Source organism: Lytechinus variegatus, chromosome 2 (genome assembly GCF_018143015.1).
Source record: "Lytechinus variegatus isolate NC3 chromosome 2, Lvar_3.0, whole genome shotgun sequence".
NCBI lineage: Eukaryota > Metazoa > Echinodermata > Echinoidea > Temnopleuroida > Toxopneustidae > Lytechinus > Lytechinus variegatus.
The window spans coordinates 49588136-49600864 of NC_054741.1; the positions used below are offsets into that span (position 1 = coordinate 49588136).

Consider the following 12729-nt stretch of genomic DNA (forward strand, 5'->3'; position numbering starts at 1 on the left):
CATCATAATTCATTTTGTCCCTATAATCAGAAATCATGTTAAGTTTCATGTATTCTTCCCACTGCTGAGTAACTGCCAATATTTATTCAGCTTAATGCTCTATATGACTATTTAGAGATCAGTTTCTATTCTCCCCAAAAAATTTAAACACCAACCAAACCAAAATATACCCCCAAAAAAATCATTTACAAAAATGCTAGAAAAATAAACACTCCAAAACTCTTGAAATCCACCCCCCCCTCCCCCGGGAAAAAAATCAATCTCACACCTTGGCACTTGCCCGACATCAAGCTTTCACAGCTGACTGTCCTTGTTCGACTCCCAGTAAAATCCCCCTGTGTGAAATTGAAATCGATCACACTTAGAGGCTCTGTGATTGGCTGGAACTGGTCAGGTGACACCTGACTGAGCTGAATATCATGGACAGATGCTGCCCCGGAGCATGATGTCATGTCAGGATGTGGTACAATGCCTTCACAGCCGGAGATTTGAATCGGCTGGAACTTGTGCCATCTCCAGATGAAATCAGACTGGACAAGAAGAGCTTTTACGACTGCTTTATGAGGAACGCATATGCAGTCATCCTGAAGTTGATAAAGAAGCAAGAAGAAGGTACAATTTTATTTTCATCAAAGCTTATCAAGTGCCTCATATTCAAGTCATTTGAAACTGAATGCACATTATCAAGATCGACAGTTAAAACAGCTGATCATTTATATGTCAGCGCTAGCTAGTCTGAAGAAGCCGGCATAAACCAGTAGATAAAAGCTAGCAAAGCATACAACAAGTTGATTGTGAAAAGATGAAAAATTCTGTTTGTTAGGACATCACCAATCTGATTAATCTCTTTATGGAGCTCATATAGATGGAGCTCATATAGTTATTTGCTGAAATAGCTGTACATTTAGGAATGAAATAATCTAGTTTTCAATAATACTATTCTATTTAAATTCATTCAATTATGCCAAATAAATAGGTCTGAAATGGCATAAATCTTCATCTATTCCAAACAGAACAGAAGTCCAAAAATTAAAACCCATTTTCCAGAAAATGGTTAACTTTCAATAGTTAAAATATGTTTTTACATGTTGCTTCATCAGCTGGGGTTATCATGGATTGAGTATTAGCTTTTCAGGTAAGATATATCTGTAAGCATGTATGGAAGACATTTGCTTCACAGCTCAGTGAATACAGTCAAGAGATATTTTTGATCATGTAGATATGTGATTCATAGCTCAATACATACTTACAGTCAAGAGACATTTGTGAGCATGCAGATATGTCGGAACAGCCCCTTCCCCAATAAGCTCTGTATCAAATACTTCTGTAGCAAGAATATTTGCTCTCACTGGCATGTCACCATCTGAAAAAAAATCAAATAATCAACAACAAAATTATATGATGCTCAGTAAAAATTTGTCACAAGCTCCAATCTAGTTCAGAACATCAATCCATGAAGTGAATTTTATTATGCCAGCTTACTACTTCAAACAAAAGGCATTCTGAGTGATACTTTGTGACCTGAATTATCAATCTCAGTTATGTGTTATAAAACTGCCTTTGAAACAGAAGACAAGAGTAGAAAATGCAGGACATAAATAAGTTACTTAAAAAAATAATTTCCCCTAATTAGGAATATTCAATTTAACAGAAAAACCTGGAAGTATTTAATTCCTCTAACAACCTGAACATTAGTTTAATGAATAATCAAGTAATAATACATGCAGAGCTCTACTACAAAGCAAATTTAAACACTGTCAATCTACTTGATTTTATTATGCAAAGTCCACAGCAAAAACAAGTTGATTGGAATAAATAATAATGATAATGATATGCAACATTTATATAGCGCTTAATACAATGCTTCTAAGTGCTGCATACTATTACCCCAGATTTAATGGCAACTTTTATCGAGTGCTCGAGCATTCAACAAAGTTTTTCCTACCAGGTATCCATTTACTACACATGGGTGGAGAGTGGCAATTGTAAATACCTAAATTGCCAGAGGATGCACGTGCTGCAGTGGGATTTGAACCCCATACCTTGTGGTTCAAAGTCTGGAGACTTATCCACTGAGCCACAACATCTCCAGATAATAAACAGATAATAAAATTCATAGAAGCATTGCACTGGTGTCTCCTCAAGATTGGATGTAAAACTCAAAAGTTATATTTCATTTCATTTATTGGTTTCTGCAACACTTTTTCATAAACACATTAGGAAAGAAAATACAATAATAATATACATATAGCTGACAAGCAAAACCTTGAACAAGATTGCATTTTCTATTAAAACATTTGCTATGCACATTTTCTATATGCATAAATGAGGCAGCATGAAAATTACAGATGCAATGACATCCCACATTCAATACTTCTTTGGTATTTCATTTTATAAAATATTCAATATTTCATATTTTCCAAAATAAAATGTAATAAATGGTTTTAATTCTCATTGAACATTGTAAATCATAATTTAATTGAAATATTCTACAATTTCATATAATACAATATAAAAGAGAGTGAATTTACTACATCATTTTTACATCCAATTTGATGGAAATTTTAACGGTTGTGCTCATCTGATTTTCTCCATTCAAATAGAATTTTCATTTGAGTTTACTTATAGGGTGAAAAATACAAACAGACCTGGGCCGACGGTGACTTCAGTTGAACGTTTTGAGATGACAGTGATTTTATCTGCAAACCCATTCACATCAATGATCTTCTTGGCTGCCTCTGCAATGGGTGGGAATGCCTGTAATGAGATTGGGAAATACATGAAGATTGGATTTTAAGTAACTACCAGTAATAAAAAAATAAATTGTTTGACTTATCTTCTTGCTCAACAGGACCAATGATAATGTGCAGCCCATAGCAATGCAAAAATGTTTTCAAGTTATAAAGATCTTAATAGTAATCATATCTACATGTTCCAGTTAAGACCAACAAGGCAGGATAAGTACAAATTTCAAAAGGATTTTACTGTGATGATTTTTTATTGTATATTTTTAGTATATTGCACAACTGTCAAGACAAAATTTGCTATGCCCATGTGCGAAGCTCTACACCTGCACGCTAGATGTTTAAAAATTGTGATTTCATGTAGAATTTCAATAGAAAGGATTCATAAATGCATGATTATTTTGGTTATCAGTAATCAAAATCAATTATTAATTGTGAAAGTTCATGATGAAAAACAAAGTAGTAAAAAACATAGAAACACAAGAACAATTTATATGAACAGTAAAATACATACAGGTATACAATACATAAACTGTGAATGAATTAGAAATCAATGAAATCCCACTTTCTAAAAAAAAATCAAGATTCCAATTTTCATAGATTGTTACATGAGCAACATGAGTTCTGATCTTTGGGGCAATCCTAGTCTTGAGGGGGAAGTACCAGTCACTTGACAATATAATATACCATAATAGCCTGACCATGTTCATACATGTAGGATGACCATTATTTCATGAAAACAATATGAAAACAAGATACTGAGATTATGACAGACAACTGCACAGAACATCACAGAGTTTGCTACGTAAATTCTACAGAACAGGGAAAAAACAGTTATTTTGTAAAAATACTTTCAGGTCATACTTTTTACATCCTACTGCTTAAATCTGCAACATTGGATAAGCATTTATGCTGCAGTGAATGAGGATTTTCAGAGGCTCAATTGAACATTTGGGGCAATTTTGGAGGAGCCATGATGTAGTGGTTCTGACTCTCGCCTTGTAAACAGAGGGGTCGTGTGTTCGAATCCCACCGCAGTCTGGAGTCCTTTGGCAAGGCATTAATCCACACTTTGCCACTCTCGACCTAGGTGCTAAATGGGTACCCGGTATGATGTGAAAGTCATTGTAGATTTCCAGTACTGTGTGCGCCTCACAGGCGACTGACTGGAATACTCCCCAGGGAGTGGAGGATGTGCAAACATTGTGTGCGGGAATGACTGTTTGAATCCAATGACCGGGGTAATAATATATCTGTAAAATGCTTAGACATGTCATTCTAATGTATTAAGCACTATATACAAGCAGATTAATATAATATAATAATAATAATAATGGTATAGGAATGGATATAATGCACAATGCTTCTCACATACCACCCTCTTACTCTCTCCTTTTTTTTACTACTACTGCTACTAATACTACCAACACCACCACCACGATAACAGCTAGCTACTAGTGCTACTTCTACTACATTCAAACACCTCCATATTAACTACTAGTAGCTCCTACTCCCATTTTCTCCTACTACTGATATTATTACTTTACTTCTACCACTGCCACCACCTCCATCACCTCCACCACTTCTACTACTGTTCTGCTTCCTCTGCCTCCTCCTGCTACTCTTAGGCGGCGGAAGCGGGGGGGACATGTCCCCCCCTAAATTTTAGTTGGAGGGGACGGTCCCCCCCTAAATTTTTTTTTGCTTGTCAACTTTTTTGCCTGCGTCCCCCCTAAATTCACCTGGCCCCCCCCTGAAACGTGTGTTGTCCCCCCCTAAATTTTGCTTGTTTAAAAATTTTTGGTTAGCAATTTATAAATTTGATATGATGACGACCCTTTTTTTTTTTTTGCTTTTCAAAAAATTTTTGGTTACCAAATCATAAAATTTCAGGTGGACACCCTCTAAATTTTCTGGCTTCCGCCGCCAATGCTCCTACTACTACTGCTGCTGCTGCTGCTGCTGCTGCTGCTACTGCTACTACTACTACTACTACTACAGGGCCCTGAGAATGATTTTTTTTTGTCAGGGGTGCTGAAGTAAACTTGACAAGCAAAAAGAAAAAGGTTTTTACTACAAAATGAAGGTCATTTTAGTCCTAACAAAAATTGACAAGCCAAAAAAAAGGGGGGTCCAAATGTTGATCATTTTCCATACATATTTCTCCAATTTGACACACCTCCCAGAATTCCAGGGGGTACTGCCTCTGGAAAATAATGCACGCAGCACCCCCTTGGAAAATCAAAGGGGGGCTTCACCACCCCTGCTTCCCAGGGTCATGAACTACTACTACAGTACTACAAATACTACTACTACTACTACTATATTACTACTTTTACATCTTGAACTGTACTCTCAGCTGCCCCATACTTACTTCACATGCATAAACTGAATCTGCACCACATTTTGCTGCCATCATTGCCAGAAGCCCTGTCCCTGTGCCAATATCCAGAACTCTCACCTCCTGGCCCCGCCCTCGTATGATGGATATAGCACGGCGGATACCCTCATAGTATTTCTTATTCTATATGAAAGAGAAGAAAAAAAAATAGGTGAAACTGAAATACTTTAAATGTTTCAAGAATGGTTACCAAAGATGTTTGGTAGATCTATACATTATGCTCAGGCCATTTTCAACATCATGGAGGAAAGGTTGTTGATCACTCAAGAATGAGCAAAGTAGGCCTACTGTCTTTTTTGGCATCAACTGATGAAGACTTAAGATCAGCTATCAATATCAAACATGAATATAATATCTAACATATCATATTTAGAGACAAAACTTTGACAGCTTTTCCCAAAGTGCAATATTGCAATTGTATGAATCACAACAAATTCAAGATTTTAATAGTGTCAAAGGGGGGTTTTACCCTCTCATCATCATGGAGCATATCAGTGTAAGCTGAGCGAGCAATCTCTTGATGATAATCGTAGCTCTCATCCTCCACCACCCACTCCAGTGCTCCAGTTGTGGGATTGACCCGTGATGATAATGGAGCTTGAGACATCCTACACGTTGTGTAATCTCTACTCAGCCTTGGCCTTGGGAATGTGAACAGGGTACGGCATGTACCGTATAGACCAGTCTGTAACAGGATGCTGAATCTTCTTATAACCATCCACACTAGTGCCTGCAAGAGAAAGGAAACATTAAGTCACACTAATCTAATAACAGTCTAAAATATCATTTCATTTCTCGGACAAGTCTGGAGGGCAGGGCTTTTGCAAGAAATTCTAATGGCAGGTCTCGCGTAATAAGTCTGACTTTCTCAAATTTGTATAACTTGGCACAGTGGGGATCCAGTATCTTTAAATAGAGGGGGTGCAAATGACATCTTTTTTTAATTCAAATAGTCATAAAAATGAAATTAATCAGCAAAATATTGTATACTGGGGTATGTGTAAATGGTGTGTTCTCTAACTGGGCCAATGTAACCAGTGGAATACTGCAAGTGAGTGTCCTTGGACCCCTGCTTTTTGTAATGTACATCAATGGTCTGCCAGACCAGATTTCGTCAAGTACTATTTATTTATTTGCGGACAACACCAAGATATACAAGTATGTAAAAAATGACAATATAAGCAGACTTTGTCATGTTTCCTATTCTGACAAGTGGCTATTAAAGTTCCACCTGGATAAATGTCAGGGGAAAAAATGATGAATTAAATGACTATACATAATGACACATGATAATGCCACACATTATCTATCACAAGTTAATACAAGATTTTAGAAGTGATAGTTAACACAAAGCTCAGTTTTGGCCAGCATTTTCAGTCAAAGGTAAGTAAGGCCAATAGGCTTATGAATGTAATAAGAACATTTGTTTATCTTCACAAGGAGAACTTTTTACTCCTATACAAAGCATTGATTAGCCCTCATTTGGAGTATGCTCGGTAGTGTGAAGTCCATACTTCAAGAAACACATTCAAGCACTAGAAAATAACAAAGGGCTGCTAAAATGTTACCCAAGGTAAAGATACTTCCATACGAATAAAGATTGATTCCATAAAAAATTCCTTCATTAGCATATTGCTGTGCGCAAGTTATTTCACAGGTATGACCAGGGAGTGGTGCCAGATTTGGGTCAGGTGCATGGAACTACCAGAAGTCATAACAAACAATTGTACATCTCTATGTCAGTCACTGAGAAGCGTATGAATTTTTTTTTTTAAGAATGAGGAGACCTTGGAATAGTCTAATTAATTAATCCACCCAGTGTCCACAATGTGCAGTGAAATTCAAGTTTGATGCTGACCTACCAGGACATGATCAGGCCAACCTGAAGAGGAGAAAGAATTTAGAGCTGAATACAAAGGCTTAAAGAGAAATTCTAGTAGTTGCAGTAAACACTGATTTCATGAGAAAGTCTGTAAAACAAGGCTTAATTGTCAGTATATCATCGAGGATCTAGATCTGGTACAGTTTCATTAACTGAACTTTGTGAATCTTGAAATCTTCGCTGAAAAATATTCACACCGAAGATCCCCAACACAGATAAGCGCACGTGGGACAATGTATAATTATTGCTTAGAGCGTCGGGCCCGACGCCCTACCCGAATCCTGTGCTTATTTGCTGATTTCTCAGCAAGTACACAATTTCTTCCAGAATCCTTTGGCACATGCGTTTTATTTATACAAACAGACATTTTGGTGGTCATTTCATTGGATTCTGTGCGAACTCATTTTGATATCGTTACCAAAACTAGCATTTACCTTTAAGCCTGCATTCAGAAGCACCCATAGGTATCCATAGGTAGGTTTGAAAATATGCTTAAAGGAAATTCACCATGACAAAAATGTTGATATAAAAATACTAGGAAAAAAAATAGAATTATTGGTGAGGGGGTGAGAAAAATCTACAAAAGAGTAACAAAGTTATATCTTAGAATTTAATTCTTTTGATTTGTGACGTCAATTGTCATGTACGAACCCCATATTAAACGCCATGAACATTATAGAATTCATAAGTTTCCATTTTTATGGTTTGTGATGACTGGTTTTTTATTTCTCTCAGGAGTGGGTGTGAAAAGATTTGTCAATGGATATACATAGTAATAGTAATAGTAATAGTAGTAGTAGTAGTAGTAGTAATAGTTGTAGTAGAAGTTGTAGTAGTAGTAGTAGTGGTGGTAGTAGTAGCAGTAGTAGTAATAGTATTAAGAGTAGTAGTACGAGTACTACTAGTAGTAGTTGTAGTAGTAGTAGTAGTAGTAGTAGCAGTAGTAGTAGTAGTAGTAGTAATAGTAGTAGTAGTAGTAGTAGTAGTAGTAGTAGTAATATAGTAGTAGTAGTAGTAAAAATACTAATAGTAATAGTACTTATATTCTAGTAAAAGTATAAAATTAGTAGTAGAATCGTTATTATCATCACAATAATAATTTAGTCTTGCCCTATTAAGCAAGATTAAATTAAATGTTTTATTTATTACTGATTGTAGAATTGATGTATGGAGCTTACTTAAAGAGGTAAACAGAGAAAAAAACTTTGAAAATTCACAAACATAACTGAATAAAATCAAAATTTTCATTATTTCCCTTATTTAGAACACGGTGTCCTTTTAGAGACACCTTTCATTGATATTTCAATGAAAGAGACCCTTGTCCGATTAAATTGATTTAACTAAGTAATTTTGACATTTCATTTGTTCAATATTCTGTATATTTATAGAATACTTATATATAATGATAATTTTGCAAATTATGCGTTAATATGTTATTTGTTGAGGTAAAAATAGGGTTTGAAGGGAGTAATAAGATCAGTAGTGTCTGATTGTATGAGACTAAAAAGGAAAATATGAGAGGCTGCGTGTGAAAAATCTAATTCATTTATTATATTTGTCAGATAACGCAAGAAATACAAATGAGAGTGTTTAGAGTATAAACATACCTCAGTTGCATGATGAGGCGAAGACAAGGAACATATGAACAATGCTGCAAACATGTCCAAGTGAATAAAGTAGTGCTTTGCAATAATAATTAAAACATAGAAAAAGTTGTGCAATTCGCGATGGAAAAAATACTATTAACAAAAATAATGCTAAAAATTACAACGATCATAAACGTTGGTCATATTTAAAGTTGATCTCCTAATTTATGGAAGTTTGTATAAGAATATATTAGGTTTAAAGAGAAATGCCAGTAGTTGCAGTAAACACTGATTTCATGAGAAAGTCTGTATAACAAGGCTTAATTGTCAGTATATCATCGAGGATCTAGATCTGGTACAGTTACATAAAGGGCAAGTCCAAGAAAAGGTCACCCTGGAAGGCAAAATTTAATCTTTAATTTAAGAAGTTATCTTTGGTGGGGTAAGAAAGCCCAAATGTGGAATTTTAAAATTTCATTAGGAAAAATTTGATAATATGCATATTTATGCTAATTTGGGGCACCTAATTTGCATAATCAGTAAAATGGGCGTTACGTATGGGACAATTATAAAAACTCATAGAAAATGAAAACAAAACTTCTGAGATTCAGTCATAGGTGGGACATGGACCCCCTTACATCTTATTACTTTTGGCAGAAAAGTGGTGTCATCTTATTAATTATGCAAATTAGGTCTTGTCCAAGGATGGAATGTCCCATACGTAACATTTGAGGATGTTATTTTAAGTTATTTCTCATAATACAATACTGGTATTGTTGCATCTCTGGGAAGTTCTAATTTATTAAGTATGAAAATGTTATACCACAAAAAGTTTCAAAAATGGAGTTTACTTTTTAATTAAAAGTTAATTAAAAAATTGTTACGTATGGGACAACATGTTACGTATGGGACATTTACACACAATGTCAATGGGGAGATTTGTGTACAAAGTGAATGGAGAAAAACAAATTTGAAGAGTGCTCTAAAAACTGATTATTTACCTTTTCTTTAGTTTTTAAACACTGATTTGTTATGAATACTGATTAATGAATACAAATGAAGCCCAAAAAAATGTGAAAATGGAAAAATATGAAAAAATAAAAACAATAGAAATACATAAGAAATTCATAAAACCATGAAAAACAAGGAATAAAAAGGTTGAAATGGCTAATTTCCCCTTCAGTGATATCAAATATGTCTCAGTAGAACATTTAAAAAGAAAGAAACTCTTTTGTTATTTCCATACTTTAAATTATTTCAATTTTTTGAATTATGGGGAAAATTGTGTACGTTCTCTATGGGGACAAAATGTCCCATACGTAACATGTCATTAATTTGTTTAATAAGAGTCTGTAATTAGAGGGATTTGGCTTATGACATGAAACTTGCCATAAATATACTATAGTATTGAGACTTCTATCACACTAAGTTTCAAGTTGTCAAGTGAAATACTTTCAGAGAATTCTCAACTTGAAACTAATGTATTAAAAATTGTCTTCTCTGCGTCCCATACGTAACGGCGCATCTTTTCGCTCTAAAAGGTCAAGATCAAGGTCATATGTCACAATTTTTTGCATGATTATTCTTCTCCTAGATGTCTACCATCACGAGGGTATTCAATCTAATCAAAGTCATTTAACACTATTTTTCAGGTCATTTAAGCCTCTGAAATGTCCCATACGTAACGCGCGCGAATTCTTGGACTTGCCCTAAACCAAATTTTGTGAAATCTTGAAATCTATTCTTAAAAATGTTCACGCTGAAGATCACCAACACAGATAAGCGCACTTGGGGCAGTGTATAATTATTGCTTTGAGTGTCGGGCCCGACACTTGACCCGAATCTTGTGCTTATTTGCTGATTTCTCAGTAATTACACAATTTCTTCCAGAATCCTTGCCCACATATGTTTTATTTAAACAAACAGACACTTTGGTGGTCATTCTGTTGGATTCTGTACGAACTCATTCTGATATTGTTACCAAAACTGGCATTTACCTTTAAGAATATACAAAATATATCTGTTCAACATTTCAAAGTTAAGGAGTAGAGACTACCGTGATTCTTTTAAAATGACATAGGAGCCGAAAGGGGTCTACACTACGATTTAAAATGCACCTCTTCGTATAGACTTTCCATAATCTTTTCTTTGATGAACTTATCTTCATTTGTAATGATTGTGATGGATTCATAAGCTATAGGCCTAATCTGTATCTTAAATTCAATTAGCTATTTTGTTCCTGCATATTTTTGTTTTGTTTCACATTCTCAAGTTATCCCAAAGCCAAGAATTAATTTTCATTGATTAAAATTAATCTCATCAAAAAATAATAATCAATGAAAATGAAATAAAAATAAAGATTTAGCATCTTAGTTTTGTGTCATTTGTCTTTTTCTTTGTTTTTTGCTGAACATTTCAAACATGTTTTTTTCCTTACATAATTTCTGTAAAAAGAAATTCGTTTTCATGTTGTTTAATTATCTATGAGAAAGCATGAGGGGTCAGAGAGATAGTGCCACCCATTTCGATAGTTCACATTTATTTTTTGTTTTTTAATGGAAAAAAGGGCGGGGATAAGACGGAGGGAAAATAAAAAAAAACATTTTTAAAAATATTTGGGCCTACATTACCCCCAAAGAAGTTAAAATGACATTCGTTTTTGGTTGTCTTGTCGACCTGAAATTGATGACAACTAGCCCCCATATAAAAAATAACCTGGCGCCATCCCAGATAAAATGCATCATCAACCACCTAAAAAATGTTTAAAGGTGATATGTCAGTGTGGCTTGCCGTAAATGCATTTTCTCGCTGACGGTGGCAGGCGGTGTGCAAAGAAGATAATGCCTACATGTACGTAGGACATGTCTGAAAGTCTCTTTCCAAGAACCATTCTTCGTATCGCCCAAATCGGCTTTGTGAAACAGTTGAGTGATATCTCGTTCTTACGGTTCTACGAAAGATCATTTCATGCAACAGGCCCTGGGCCTGGACACACTTTTCCTGTGAAAAACGTAAAAATAAAATAAAATTTAAAATGCTAACGTATAACCTAGGGCTAGGCTTTAAAAGTAATATTGAAAATAAAATAAAATAAGACTTTAAATCCTGGTTGGATTTTTCTCACAGTCAAACTTTTAAAAAAAAATCTGGTAAAAGTGGTATGATATATAGATCTAGATTCTAGGCCCAGCCCCAGGCCTAGTATTTTTACAAAATAGACTTTCGTCAGGATGACCTTCCCTATTTTAGATGCGCAGACAAGTTAGCTTAACTACATGTAACTGCATCCTTTCACGTGAGGCCTCTTTCACATGGTTTATAATATTAATAAACCCAACTCTTATCTTAATGGATGGGACTAGCTTACTCAGCAAGTGGATCTGACAGTGACCGTTAACATGGTTAACGTGGTTAAAAATGACAGTGACAGTTAAAAATATCTTCCTTGGACAAGTTGGTACTGTTATAAAAATAAAATCTTAGAATTTGTAAATTAAATGAGAGATTTATGAATTTATCAAATCAAACTTACGAGCGAGTGACTTAACTCAAGAAGAAAAGGGGAAGCTTCGTTTATCTCTTTTCCTAATACACATGCGGCAAAATGGGCAGGCCATTGAGCGACATTTTCGCGGGCGAGTGCAAGTCGAGTCCAGGGGGGCTTGAGCAAGTGGATTCGTGACGATTTTTTCATTACATAGCTCAATCACTCAAGAGATCGAGGGGCCGATTGCACGAAAGGGTCTTTGCAAGGACCGTCTTTCGTGTCGCCCATCTTTTATGATGCGCCATGTGAAACGCATTTTAAATAAATCATATGCAAACATATTTCATTCGTCCGTTAAATTAAACAAAATATTTGTTTATAAAATAATGTGATATATCATGAAATTGTATAAAAATTAGATTTAAATGCAAACTAACGAATCTTATTCTTTATCATAAATTTCAGAAACACCCCGCCTATAGCGTATCATAAAAGATGGGCGACACGAAAGACGGTCCTTGGAAAGACCCTTTCGTGCAATAGCCCCAGGATTCTACGAGATTCTACGGCTACGTGTAACTAGTTTTCTCAATTAGGATATCTATTCTTACGTTGGCGTTGTGACATTT

At 35.1% G+C, this 12729-nt stretch overlaps 1 protein-coding gene across 1 annotated transcript in view; it reads right to left on the bottom strand.

Annotated features, from left to right (window-relative positions):
- Positions 1 to 12729, bottom strand: part of LOC121408257 (protein arginine N-methyltransferase 7-like) — a 33750-nt gene that overhangs the window by 16110 nt on the left and 4911 nt on the right. Inside the window, exons 2-6 of the mRNA XM_041599660.1 lie at positions 5615 to 5875; positions 5119 to 5268; positions 2649 to 2757; positions 1251 to 1363; positions 269 to 584 (exon numbers count right to left, since the gene is read on the bottom strand). Of these exons, the coding sequence (XP_041455594.1) occupies positions 269 to 584; positions 1251 to 1363; positions 2649 to 2757; positions 5119 to 5268; positions 5615 to 5875 (949 nt within the window). The remainder of the gene's footprint in view (positions 1 to 268; positions 585 to 1250; positions 1364 to 2648; positions 2758 to 5118; positions 5269 to 5614; positions 5876 to 12729) is intronic.